This window comes from Antechinus flavipes, chromosome 4 (genome assembly GCF_016432865.1).
Source record: "Antechinus flavipes isolate AdamAnt ecotype Samford, QLD, Australia chromosome 4, AdamAnt_v2, whole genome shotgun sequence".
NCBI lineage: Eukaryota > Metazoa > Chordata > Mammalia > Dasyuromorphia > Dasyuridae > Antechinus > Antechinus flavipes.
The window spans coordinates 191,229,310-191,243,057 of NC_067401.1; the positions used below are offsets into that span (position 1 = coordinate 191,229,310).

The 13,748-nt window shown below is 43.2% G+C and overlaps 1 protein-coding gene across 1 annotated transcript; it reads left to right on the forward strand.

Annotated features, from left to right (window-relative positions):
* Positions 1–2,351: 2,351 nt before the first annotated feature.
* On the forward strand, positions 2,352–9,463 carry LOC127561132 (40S ribosomal protein S18). The gene is made up of 6 exons (XM_051996377.1): positions 2,352–2,638; positions 3,073–3,171; positions 8,681–8,767; positions 8,858–8,959; positions 9,047–9,138; positions 9,343–9,463. Exons 1-6 carry the CDS (start codon positions 2,636–2,638, stop codon positions 9,416–9,418), a joined length of 459 nt encoding a protein of 152 aa, XP_051852337.1. The 5' UTR covers positions 2,352–2,635; the 3' UTR covers positions 9,419–9,463.
* Positions 9,464–13,748: the final 4,285 nt, after the last annotated feature.

Consider the following 13,748-nt stretch of genomic DNA (forward strand, 5'->3'; position numbering starts at 1 on the left):
CTAAAAATTCTTAAAGGAGAAAATCTCCTTCAACTCTGCCTCAGTGAGGGACCCCGCCCCAAGGGACAAATAGTTTGTTTGTCCCTAGATAGATAGGTGGGGTCACTCAGTGCTGAATTCACTGAATTCAATTCAAATTCCAGCTCAAGCTGAAACCCAGCTATGAGCCAACTTGAGACTCTACCCTAAGGAGTTCCCTTAGCTAAAGCTCCCATTATAAAAGAGCCAAACTAAAACTTTCTCTTTTCAGATGTTCCAAACATGCCAGCTCCATGCTTGGGATGCCAAGGAGTCTCTGTCTACTGGAATACTCTTTCCAGTGCCATCCTCTCTTTATCCACACCTATTTCCCTAACCAGACTTTATGCCTCTCTGTCAGGATTTCTAACCTTATTTCCAATCCCCATAATAAACTTCTTTTATCAATCTAGGTTTTCAGGTCTATAAATTCCTTTAGAGAGAATCTCTGCACTGCCAGAAGGGAGTTTCCAAAAATTCCCTACCCTTGCACCAAATCCCAAGGCGGTACAGAGGAGCCAAACCTCTCCATTTGGTTCCCTGAACCCTGAACCTGCCACTAGACCTTATCATTTAACTCCCTGATCACCAGAAACCCTAATCTCATTTTGGTTCCCTAAATTTAGACCTCATCAAAGAGGTTAGTGGCAATAAGAGAGTTGTTAAGAATCCCCTTTAAATCGGCAGCAGGTTTTTTAGGAGTGAAAGAATTCGCTCATTCCCGAATTTTTAGTGGCAAAATGAAAGTTTATTGTTGGATAGAAATCAGTTTCTTGTGGGAAATGGAGTTTTGGCACTGAGAATGCTTTCTCAGTAGGCAGAAGGCTCCTGGCAGCTGAGAGTGACAGTTCAGGACTGAGCCAACCCCACCTACCTGTCTAGGGATAAACTGTTTGTCCCTTGGGGCGGGGTCCCTCACTGAGGCAGAGTTGAAGGAGATTTTCTCCTTTAAGAATTTTTAGAGCTTCGGGATCCCTTCATCATCTTGACCACCAGGAACTGAGACTGCTCAAATTGCATCAGGGGGAGGAAGGGAGAAGGAGAAGGGGGAGGGTGTGGTCCGGGTACAACTCTGGATTTTAAGTTTCAAAAATAAGGAAAGCGCATTTGCAAAGACCTCAGTTGAGGGAAGTTGTTATATTGGGTATCTTGGTAGGGGGGTGGGACAGGCCGAGCAGATCAGACCAGGTGGGGAATGGGACAACTCAGATCAGGATTCCTCAATTGAATGAGAATTTAGAATTTCTGTGGGAGTTGATTCTCTCATCCAGAAAGGTTTGGGCTCTGTCTCAACTCCTAGGAGCCTGGGAGATCCTGATCAAAGGGGACACAATCTCAGAGTGATAATCTTAAAGGAACCACAATTTAAAGTGAAGGAAACAGTTCCCTCCTGCCTCACCCCCATTTCTAGGAACCCTCCCCCCTTTCTTGGCCTGCTTTCCTAGAATCTAATCCTCCCTCACCATCCACTTCATCTAGAATAAATTCCTCAGATGTGATATCCCACTCTCCCAGCTGCAGTGATTCCTGGATCCCGAGCCGCTCCCCTGGAGAGAGAGCAATTAGCAAAGGAGATCTAAGAGATATGACACGGGGAGAGGCAATCCCCAAGCGGTCCTCAAACTACGGCCCACGGGCCAGATGCGGCAGCTGAGGACGATTATCCCCCTCACCCAGGGCTAGGAAGTTTCTTTATTTAAAGGTCCACAAAGCAAAGTTTTTGTTTTTACTCTAGTCCGGCCCTCCAACAGTCTGAGAGCAGTGAACTGGTCCCCTATTTAAAAAGTTTGAGGACCCCTGCGGCGAAGCCCACACTTTGGGTAATGAATGCTCGTATATTGGGATGTATATGACAGCACGTGCCTCCCATATTCAGGGAATGAGGAGATGGGTGGAGAATAAAGCCGCCACTCCGCGGGGAAAGCAATCTTGGCTGCGCTGGCCCCAGGTTCCGACCTCCAGAGCCCGGCGAGGGGAGTGACAGCCCGAGCTTCGCGCCCCGTCCGCTCCCGCCGGGCTTCGTGGGGCAGGAGCGCAGCTGCGGGCCCCTCACCAGCGCTTTCTCCGTCTCGACCCCGTCTGAGGCGCCGGCCGCTAGAATCAGCTCTGGAGCTGCCATTCCCACGTCTCTACCCCGTCCCCTGGGCTACTTCCGCCAGGTGGGTGTCAAAACAAATCCGCCCACGGCCCAGGTGCAGGAAGGGGGTGGGGGGATGAGAGAATGTCTGGGGAGGTTTGACAGTCGCCAGAATGACGCTATGCCTCAAAGGCACGCGTGTGAGCACCGTTCCGCCAGCCCCCCGGACCGTTTGTTTAAGCCCTCTATTGGAAACCGGGATCAGCATGCTCCCTGCTCTGGACCTCGATTTCAGCGAACCTTCATTTGCAAAGCGATGAGCTTGAAAGCACACCATGGAAACGCCGAAGCCCAGACAGCCCCCTGCCGGAAGTTAGCGTCAGCGCCACGAGCGAGAGCAGGAAGTGTCTTTTGGCTTTCATTAAGCCTTTCCTCTCTCCTCCTTCCCCCTCCTCCCCGCCCTCAGGACTGCTATACAAACAAGGATACGTAACTTCCGTTTTCTCTTCCAGAGAAGGTTCTCACACCCCTCTCACAGCCATGGTGAGGCTCCTGTCTGGGTCCGGGGATCTGGCGACATCGGGCTCAGGGTTTTGCGGACCGAACTGGGTCCACTTCGAGGGCAGCCCAGCCCATAGGGCTACAGTCTGCCGGCGAGATTGCTGAGCACGCCCGCGGGGTTAGGTCGGGGCAGAAGGTCTTGGGCATGGAACCAGCTCCTGGGGCTGGTGAGGGGAGGGAACGCAGAGTGACGCTGAGGGAGGCGGGGGGCACCCTAGATCCTCTGCCCCCAGTCTGGGGTGGCTCAGTCTCACCTCCCCGGTTTGGGTCTCGTTTTTCGGCTTCTTAAAACTAACAGGGTCCAGTCCAGGCGTGACGGACCTCCTGGTTTTCCTCCCGCCACCGGAACTGTTAATACCCCCATCACTGACTTACATTTAGCTAAATTGCTCTTTCCTGTGGTCTCGGTTCCCTAGTCTCTTGTAATCCCCGAGAAGTTCCAGCACATTTTGAGAGTGCTCAACACTAACATTGATGGACGGCGGAAAATAGCTTTTGCCATCACAGCCATTAAGGTAAGGAGCAGCCACAGGGATGAGGGGGAGGGCAAAGTGAATTTTTCCCTGAGACCCTGAAGAAGAGAGGAGCCTAAAGCTGGGACAGCTCTGTAAAAGACGAGCGTTACTTAATGAAATAAAACGTAGTAACCACTCGGGTAGTTTTTGTACACTAAATGGTACCTATCCGCGTAAACCAATTCGTCCCCCACCTCCCACTCACATACCTGCCCTCTATCTATAGGCATCGATATATTCTGTATACTTAAACTAACACGTACTTGCACAGGCAGAATGATAGAGCGTGGAAAGATTTTTGTAGGCCTGGGACAGTTTAGGAAAATTCCCTTAAGTCTGCATTTCTTCATCTGTGAGATCGATGAGTGATCGTTGAAATCCTTTCCAACTCTTAAATGTCCCAGTCTTTACTAAATCTTGAAATGTCGTTGGGAAGGTAAATAAGTAGGAAATAATTGCTTAGAAAAATGCACTAATGGATAAATAACCTAAAATTACTTGTGATTATTTTAAGCATCTAGCTTGTATTTTTTTTTTCTTGAGGCATTTCTAATTTGTATTTTTTATACCTTATTTTGTAATGTTTTATTTTGCTAGACTTTGCCTTCAAGATTAGTGATCCTCCTGACATTCTTAGTACAGTGTTTTTTGTATAAAAGCTTGTTGGATGTGTTCTGTTCAATATTCTAGAGGTGGGATTTGAAACTAGGCCTTGAATAAAAGATAAGACAAAAAAAATTGGAATCTGTCACTCTGTTAAAAATTTTTAGTAAAAAAGTTTTAAGTTGGAGTGGTAACAGTGAGACAAACTTCTCATTTTCAACACTCTTAAGACAGAAATCCTGTTCTTTCCCAGATCCAAACTTCCCTATTTCTATTCTGTAAAAGCATCATCGGAAAGCCTGCTTTGTGTGTAACGGTCCAAGTTAAGGCGGATGAGGTGGTCGTTTTGAGGCTGAAACTGGCAATCAGGAGAATTGGGGTGGAGGGAGTTCAAGGGAAGGTGTTAATTAGTTAGTAAACATTAAGTTCTTGTTATGGGCCAGGCACTGTACTAAGGATAAAACTGCAAGGTAAAAGACTGTCTCTGCCCTCAAGGAGTTCACTCTCATCTAAAGAGGAAGACAACTTGTGTTTACACTATCTTCGAAATAGAATTGAGAGGGATGGGAAATTTTTCCTGGTGAAGAGCCTTATGTAAGAATCTCAGCCTTTCAAAATCTAGATCTCACACATATTTAAATTTTTTTAATTTCACATTTAAATTCATGTAACTTAAATTGCAGTAATACTTTACTACATTTTCTTCAGCCTTGAATTATATTCACTTCCTTTTCAGATCCTTAGTTTCTTTAAAGGCACTTCATGAAGTTTTTCCTGATCCCTCTGGTTGTTAGTGCTTTCCTTTCAATTACTGTATTATGGTAGTTCCATTTTGTAGATGTACACTTCTTCAGTAAAGACACTCTATGGTTTCCTTTCCCTTCCTTACCTAGTTTTCTTGCAAATAAATAGGAGACACTTGATGTTCACTTAAACTAAACATGTTTGGTTTGGAAAAGGTTTGTCAGAGGTTCAAATCTAGTGTGTACTGAACCTTGGGTCATCTTGTCCAGGGACTCCTTGATGGGCATGGAGGGTGGGGTTTGTATCTTTATTTTTTTTTTAATAACCTCTATTAGAAGTTTAACATGTGAAATTAGGCAACAAACCACATTATTTTTAGTACCTGTTGATAGCGATATCATTTTGATTTATCTCTACTTTGAAATTACTATAGTAATCCGTTGGAGATACATTACAAATTAGTTTGGTATTTTTAATAACTTATACTCTGTGGTTTCCATTTTGACTTGGTTTTGTGCATATTAAACATTCTGAAATTTTATATGTTTCACTTCACTGCCAAAGGTTGAGGGTGGCACAAAAAAGATGAAGTCCTTCTGATCTAGTGTGAATCGTTTATTTTACAAATGAGAAGGTTAAGGCTCAGATTTAAGTTGTGACTTGGCAAGCAAGGTCAGACAAGTAGTGACCATCACAAGTAAAATTACAAACCATTTAGCCCTTACATAGAGAAAAGATCATATTAGGACTGTAAAATATTAGAATTTGACAAAAATATAATGGGTTGTCTCTGGAGGTGTCAAGATTGAAGATCCACTTTCCTGGTTCTTTGGTGGTTAGATGTTTTATTAGATGTGATAGTAAGATCTTCAATGTAAGCTTTACAAAACAATAGAACTGTAGCAGCTGTTAGTCATTTTTTTAGTTGTATCTGACTCTTTGTGACCTATTTTGGGGCTTTTCTTGGCAAATGTTGGAATTGTTTTCCATTTCCTTCTCCAGCTTATTTTACTGAGGAGGGAAATAAAGTGACTTGCCTGGAACCCACAGCTAATAGATGTGAGAGACTGGATTTGAACTTGGGTGTTCCTGACTCGCCAAGTTCAGCCATCTGTCCCATTAAGCCTTCTAGCTACTCATCAATAACAATAGTATCAACTTAAATAGGAAGGAGTCACCTTATATTAGAATCCCTGTGGGGCCACATATTTAGAAAACCACATATTAAGATTTCCAAATCATGTTTTCATTTGGGTCATTCAGGCTACACAGGCAGGGGGAAAGAGGTAGGCTGGGCTGGTGGTTAATGTGCTAGTGTGTGGCACTTTTGCCAAATTCACATCATTTAAATGAGTTGAAAAAAGTTGCATATGACATCGTTGGTGGAGTTGTGAACGAATCCAACCATTCTGGAGAGCAATCTGGAATTATACTCAAAAAGTTATCAAACTGTGCATACCCTTTGATCCAGTAGTGCTACTACTGGGCTTATACCCCAAAGAAATACTAAAGAAGGGAAAGGGACCTGTGTGTGCCAAAATGTTTGTGGCAGCCCTCTTTGTAGTGGCCAGAAACTGGAAACTGAGTGGATGCCCATCAATTGGAGAATGGCTGGGTAAATTGTGGTATATGAACGTTATGGAATATTATTGTTCTGTAAGAAATGACCAGCAGGATGAATACAGAGGCTTGGAGAGACTTACATGAACTGATGCTAAGTGAAATGAGCAGAACCAGGAGATCATTATACACTTCAACAACGATATTGTATGACAACGATATTGTATGAGGATGTATTCTGATTGAAGTGGATTTCTTTGACAAAGAGACCTAACTCAGTTTCAATTGATAAATGATGGACAGAAGCAGCTACATCCAAAGAAAGGACACTGGGAAATGAATGTGAACTATTTGCATTTTTGTTTTTCTTCCTGGGTTATTTTTACCTTCTGAATCCAATTCTCCCTGTGCAACAAGAGAACTGTTCAGTTCTGCACACATATATTGTATCTAGGATATACTGCAACATATCTAACATATATAGGACTGCTTGCCATCTAAGGGAGGGTGTGGAGGGAGGGGGGAAATCGGAACAGAAGCGAGTGCAAGGGATAATGTTGTAAAAAAAAAAAAAAAAAAAAAAAATTACCCTGGCATGGATTCTGTCAATATAAAGTTATTATAAAATAAAAGAAAATATTTAAAAAAAAAGAAAAAGAAAAAAGTTGCATATGATTAATAGCAATTATAGGCAATATTTATATTTTACACAAGTCTTATTTTGGGGGAGACAATCTACAGTGAAGTCAATTTTTGGCGAAAAAGAATCAAGTGAAGAGGATTTAAAAATATATTATGAATTTTCTGTAGAAGAAAATTAATGCATTTTGCCTGGAGAAGATGACTGAAAGAAAGTGAAGGTCATAGATTTTAAATATTGGAAAGGCTGTAAAAGTGAAGAGGGGATAGGCCAGTGGATAAATCGTGCTAGGCTTGCAATCAGGACTTATCTTCCTGAGTACAAATCTGTCCTTAGACGTCTACTGTGTAAGCAGGGAAAGTCCTCTTTTTTTAAATTTTTTTTTTAAACTCATATTTGCTTCAATTCTCCCAAATTGCCCTGTTACTGTTGATAGTACCACTATCCCTTTAGTTACTCAGACTTGCCACCTAGGTCTCATTCTCAAATTCTCATACTCACCCTATACATACCAAGTTATGTCATTTCATTGTTCACAGTATCTTGTAGATGTGCTTTTCCTTCTATACACATCTGTTTATTCTTATGTTTATTCTGTCTATTACAGTCCACTCAGATAAGAATGATTTTTCTAAAAATACAGGTTTGATAATGCTACCCACTTTGGCATTCAAAACTCTTCACAGATCCTTCCCAGCCTGTCTTACTCTTTCCCCCAATCCTCTCCCATACATTGCTAGGATCTTTCCAACCCTCTGCATATAACTTGTACAATTACTTGGCCTGCTTCTTCCCCAATTAGAATGTGAGCACTTTGTTTGAAGGCAGAGACTATATTTTTGCCTTTATTTGTATCCTATATGCTTCAGAATTTATGCTAACAGTAAGCACTTAGCTTTTCTTTACTTTTTTCTTTACCCTTTTCTCTATATTTGAAGTGATGTAAAATACTTTACAGATATTCTCTCACTTAGTCTTTATAACAGCTCTGTATGATGGTTGCCGCCAGATACAGATGAGGCAACTGAGAAGTGTAAAGTGTTTGAAGTTAGATTTGAATTCAGATCTTCTGTCTCCAGGTCTGTCATTCTCCCTGTAAACTACAATACCTAACTGCCATAAAAAGTACAAGGTACCATTCCTCACTTGTCCTGGATAATACAGCTAATAAATGCTTGGAAAAGGTGGAATATGTGTTTGCAGTGTTAGGCCCGAACATTAGTATTAGGAATAATTAGACCACTAAAGTAATATTAGAGGTAGAAGAGACTTTGGGAAAGGGTGAGGCAACTTTTAAGAGTAAATGCTCCATAAAGTAAGAATGCATGTAAATTGTGTTATGAAATAACTCCTCACAGTGAGGAGATAATAGGTGGTTTTGATTGTTTCTGTATTTGGATGTACCTGTTTTTAATGAGTCTTTGTCCTACTATGGTCCAAGGTTTTCCTTTGCATAGGGGTAAAAGCTATTTGGGGAAAGGTGGAGATATCCATAAGGAGTACAGAAAGATTGCATTCTCAAAGTACAGCTCCCAAAAGGTAGATATCCCGAAAAGCTAATGTGATCTTAGGTATAGTATCCCAGGATTGGGGAGATGTGCTGTGCCCCTAGTCAGACACAGAAATCAGGAGTACATTTCTAAGCACCAAACTTTATGGAAGGTTGTTATTAGAAGGGGAGGACCTATCAAGAAAGCTTTGGAGAAAAAACACAAATTTGTGGTTTAGTAGGATTGCTAGATTGGGGTCCTTAAAAGCAAGGACCCAAAACTTTTCTCCCCAAGAACTGTAGAACTCCCCAAAGACATAAGAATTGTGGCAGTAAGCAGTTGGTATTGCCTAGATGTAAAATCCTTGTGGAAGTCAAATTCCCAGATCCAAATAACTGTTACTCTACATAAATGCTTCTCATTTCTGTGATTTTGATGATCTTGTCTCTCCTTATACTATTTTTTTCTCCAGGGTGTAGGGCGAAGATATGCTCATGTAGTGCTGAGGAAAGCAGACATTGACCTCACCAAGAGGGCTGGTGAGCTCACTGAAGATGAGGTAAGAAATTACTGGAAGTGGGTGAGGGAGGCATCCATTTTAGAAGGGAGCTTTGAGCTTGTACTACATACATTATTCCTTCCATCACAGGTGGAGCGTGTGATCACCATCATGCAGAATCCTCGCCAATACAAGATTCCAGACTGGTTTCTTAACAGACAGAAGGATGTAAAGGATGGAAAATATAGCCAGGTAGGCAGAGGAGGCAGGGCAGGGAGGTCATAAATTGGGGCAGTCTTGGGGGGAGCTGGTAGAGAACTGTTCTGTTTACCTGTACAGGTTCTGGCCAACGGTCTAGACAATAAGCTGCGTGAAGATCTGGAGCGGCTGAAGAAGATACGGGCACATCGTGGCCTTCGACACTTCTGGGGGTGAGTCAGATGGGGATGTTGAAGAAAGTTCTAAGGACCTAGAACATCCTTTGAATTTTACTTGTACAAACAGTTGGTGATGTGGTCCTTTGGGTCAAGGCAAAGTTGAGTTTCCAGGGCAGTAAGTTATTAAAATGCCTAGATTAGCCCATCAGATTTCTTGTTTACCAAATCATTCTGATTTTTGTCTCTTATTCCCTATAGGCTCCGTGTCCGAGGCCAGCACACCAAGACTACAGGCCGCAGGGGTCGCACTGTGGGTGTGTCCAAGAAGAAGTAAACACATTCATTGGCCTTGTCCATTAATAAATAGTTTATATCAAAATTGTCCATGTTTATGGTTTCTGTCCTTCCTTAAATGCAAGAGTTTTTAATCTCAGTTAATAAGCTTAATGTAAGATGTTTTTATTAACTTTTTCTCCATGACAGTTGAAAAGAAGAGTCAAAATCAAAAGTTGTTTTAGTTACTTAAAACATGGGGCCAGAAGGCTCTGGCCATAGGATTTCATCCTCTCCCCACGTATCTTTCACCCTTTTTAAGAAGTCTAGGGACAACTAGGTGGCACAGTTGGTAGAGCACAGGCCCTGAAGTCAGGAGGACCTGAGTTCAAATTTGGCCTCAGATGTTTAACACTTCCTAGCTGTGTGACCCTGGGCAAGTCACTTAACCCCACTTGCCTCAGCCAAAAAAAAAAAAAGTTTCACAAGACATCTTTGCCTAAACAAGCCTCCTAGTGTCAGCTAATTGTACTCTTCAGCAATGTAGTCAAATTTGAGGAATTTAAATTGCCTTGTTAATTGGATGAGGAATTCCTCCCTGAGGTTTTCAACTGGGGCAGAAAACTGGGAGATGCTGACAGATAGTAGGAGGTCACACCCTTGGCCTGACTTCCAGAGCCTCTGGCATTTTAGGGCACTACCAGCTCTTGAAAGCCACTTCCCATACTGCCCCAGGAGCCATTAACCACCAATTTCGGAAAACACCTTAGGGCTGGTGGAATCTGGTTGATAGGAAAAGTAAACCAGATTAGACTTTCCTGGGTGAGACTATGATCACCCTGCACACTCCCATTGCAACCACGGGGAGGAGAAGGTAGAAGCGACCCCCAATGCTGGAGAGGTTCAGGGAAGTAAGGGCGATGGAGCCAGCGCTGGAGAAAGATGCGGGGGAAGGAGCACTGCACACGCAGCTGCTGAGAACACTGTCACTGAAACGCCGGCTGCTGGGGAGAATGCCTCTTATTCCCCTACACTGGGAGGACTGGGGGGGAGGGGAGAGTAGAATAAGCGTCCCCCCAGATAAAAACTCTGCCTCAGTCCCAGAATGACAGAAAGGGAGAGGGAGAGCCAAAGAAAAGCTCAGTGGGAGATAAGGCCATTCAAACCCAGATGAGAGTGGAAGGAAAGAAGCGGGGGAGGGCTGGCTGGAGCAGCAGTCCCAAGGCAGAGAGTGATTGTAGTTAGTAGGCCATCAAGGGGTGGAAGTTAGGAGGGGCTAGGCGGGCGCACACCGCTGATAACCAGCACAACCATGGAGCCAACATTTAGGGCATCAGGATGCTGCACTCAAAGGTAACCCGCTTTTAGTACCCCTTACCCTTTGTCCCCCACTCCTGTTCTACCCTTCCTCCCCAGGCTTCCCCAAACTCTCTTCTGTCACTCCTCCATCTTCTGCACTCAGTACCCTCACATCCATTGCCCCATATCCATTCCTCCCTTCTGTCCCCATTCTCTCTGGCAGCAGGACCCAGGGAGGAGGATGCTGGGACTCGGACAGGTAGTTGGGGATGAGGCCATCTCAGAAGGGTGGGTGAAAATTAGATGACTATCTTTGAAGGATGTCTGCCTGTATTCCAGCTCTTTCTGCTCTCCTCCCTCTCCTTCTCCTCCAGGCCATTTCTCTCTCCAGGTCACTACCAAATTTGACTGTTTCTCATCATGTCCTCCTGCCTTCTGCATCCTCCTGGCAACCTTGGCATTCTTATGTCTCCATCTTTGGTCCCTCTGGGCTAAGGAAGGAGCTATCCTCCACTCCCCCAATGCCAGCTCCAGCTACACCTGGGCCCCCACTCTCCTTGCCCCACCTTCTGATTCCAAGTGTAGGGGCTCACAAAAGTTCTGGTACCCAACCTTTTCTTCTGAGCTTAGCACTGCACATGAGCATCAAGAGCAGAGATGCTATTCGAGCCTCCTGGGGGACTGCAAGTCCCTCACTTGCTCTGGATACTGTTCCCCCCTGTACCTTGGCCACGTCCACTGGAGAGTTAAATAAATAAATCAAAGAAAGCTGGATGTGGAGGAGGCTAGAAGAGGCCTAATCAACAGGGGAGGAAAAACAAAACAAAACATTTCTTTCCATCCTGGGATGATCAGAAGGGACAGAGTTGACATTGTCCCCCAGGTTGCAGTGTATTTGGTCAGGGGCAGGAATGTATTATCTTATATGAGATCACAGTAAGAAAGCTAATGTCATATAACTAATGAAAACTAATATGATCTTACGGTGCAATGAGTGGGGTCCAGGACTAGAACGCTTACTGTCCAACCTCTGAGCAGATGCACTTGGATTATTGGACAATACTCTTATTAGCATTTGCTTGGAAAATAGCCCTTCCCACTATTCTGTGCTAGCTTGATCTGTTGGTGTATAGGGAGAATGGGAGGAGGGATGAGAGGGTGGAATAAGACAAGCCAGTATGACTCCTGGCCGGATTCCTGTGTCTATTCCTCTGACTTTGACAAAGAAGAAAGACCAAAGGCTTCTGCTTATCCTGAGTCCGGCTGATTCTAAAGACCCAGGATGAATCTGGTTCAATTGTGCTTCATGCTGCAAATCACATCAGTTGGATTGAAAGCAGGCCTGCGAAGGTCCAAGAGAAAGATGAAGCTAAGATCTCCGTTTGCCATTAGAAAATCAACTGAGGGGGAAAAATTAGGTTGTTTAGGAAAAAACAGGGAGGGATCAACTTGAACTGTTTGGCCCCGAGAGCAGATCCAGGAAACAGGATGGAAATTTGGAGGCAATATATAGATTGTTAATCACATGTTATATGTGCCTTACTTTTCTATGTACTTTTTTGAGTTTGAGTTTACTGCCTTCTTGACCTTGGATAAAGAATAATGGATTGCATTTATTTATGTAACATTTTAATCTCATTCAGTCCTCACAACTCCGTGAGGTAGGTGCGACTGTTATCCCCATCTGTAAGATCATGACAGCTAGTGTCTGGGTCAGGACTCTAACTAACTTGGCTCCAGCACACATTCTCTGTGCCAGCTAGTGGCTGAACCAAATTATTTCAGCTCCCTGAGCCTTGATATCAATATCTTTAAAATAGAAAGAGTTGGATTACATGTCAACTGAGACACCTTTCAGCTCCAGAGCCACGACTGTAATTAGGTGTCTGGTTTTCAAGAATTAGCTATTTACTTCCAGCTCTGGTTTCCTCCCATGGATAGGGCAGGCATATACTTGGGTCAGTTCCTGCCTCCCTAGAAATATCCTGTTTATCACAATGTAAGAGTGGTAAAGGCCCTATTCAGGAGGATCATGTGGGTCCAGATCTTCTTTAGTACACCCCCCCTCCCCAAACCAATAAAGGGCTGACCATTGAACTTTAGAGTCATGTTCTTTAAGTCACTAGGTGGTCTGTTAGCAGTAATCACAGCAAACCCAAAATACATGCATCTTGGACTGATTAGGAAGAGCATAGAACGTCTATTTCAATGCTACAGCAGGAGTGGTCCCTGGGTTCTAGTCCACAACTAGTTCTGGGAATCCTTCCTCCAAAAAATGTCTGAAAGAATAAAAGTCCCACTACAAGATTCCTAACATGGTCATCTAGCCTCTTCTTGGAAGACTTCCAGAGAGGGGAACTTGCCCACTACCACTACAAGCACCCTGTATCCACTATTGGACAGCTTTGAAGATTTTAAAGTTTTCCCTTACAGTGATAACAACCCTAAATCTGCCTTTGTTAATTAGACAAAGCAGTTTATTTAGCAGGATTTGGGTTCAAACTGCAAAGATGCTAGAGGGTTTTACATATATGGTTGAGACTGTAGAATAAAAGTAATTACTAATATCTATCTAGGGCCTTAAATCTATTTACCAAGAACTGTTCACTTAGTCTGTCAGACCACTTACAGATAGATTTAAGAGTAAGGAAAAACTGAAGTAGAGATATTTAACTAGAATAAGTTACCTTGACAAATAGTGGGATCCCCTCACTGGGAGAATTTCAAGCATTCTTAGAAAGAGTTAATTCAGGTATAGGTGAAAAGTCTGTTAAGACTGTTGTCTCATATATGTTCTGATTCAAATTCTATGACTTATGGGCTCTAGAAACTATTAAGTTGTGATTCTAAAATGGGAAATTTCTTCTGCTGCTTCTTTCAAAGTAGGTAAAAAATGCAAGGGAGAGATTTTATTTCTGTATGTTTCCATCTCTAGACAACATTTATAATGGTGAACAGCTTTGAGGATTTTAATGTTTTCCCTACAGTGATAGCCACAACTAGAAAGAGGTAGAAGATGTCAAGAAGCCTGTCTGTAGCTCCTGGACACCTTCGTTCTCCCACCTCTTCAAAAAATTTCTTCTGCTTCTTCT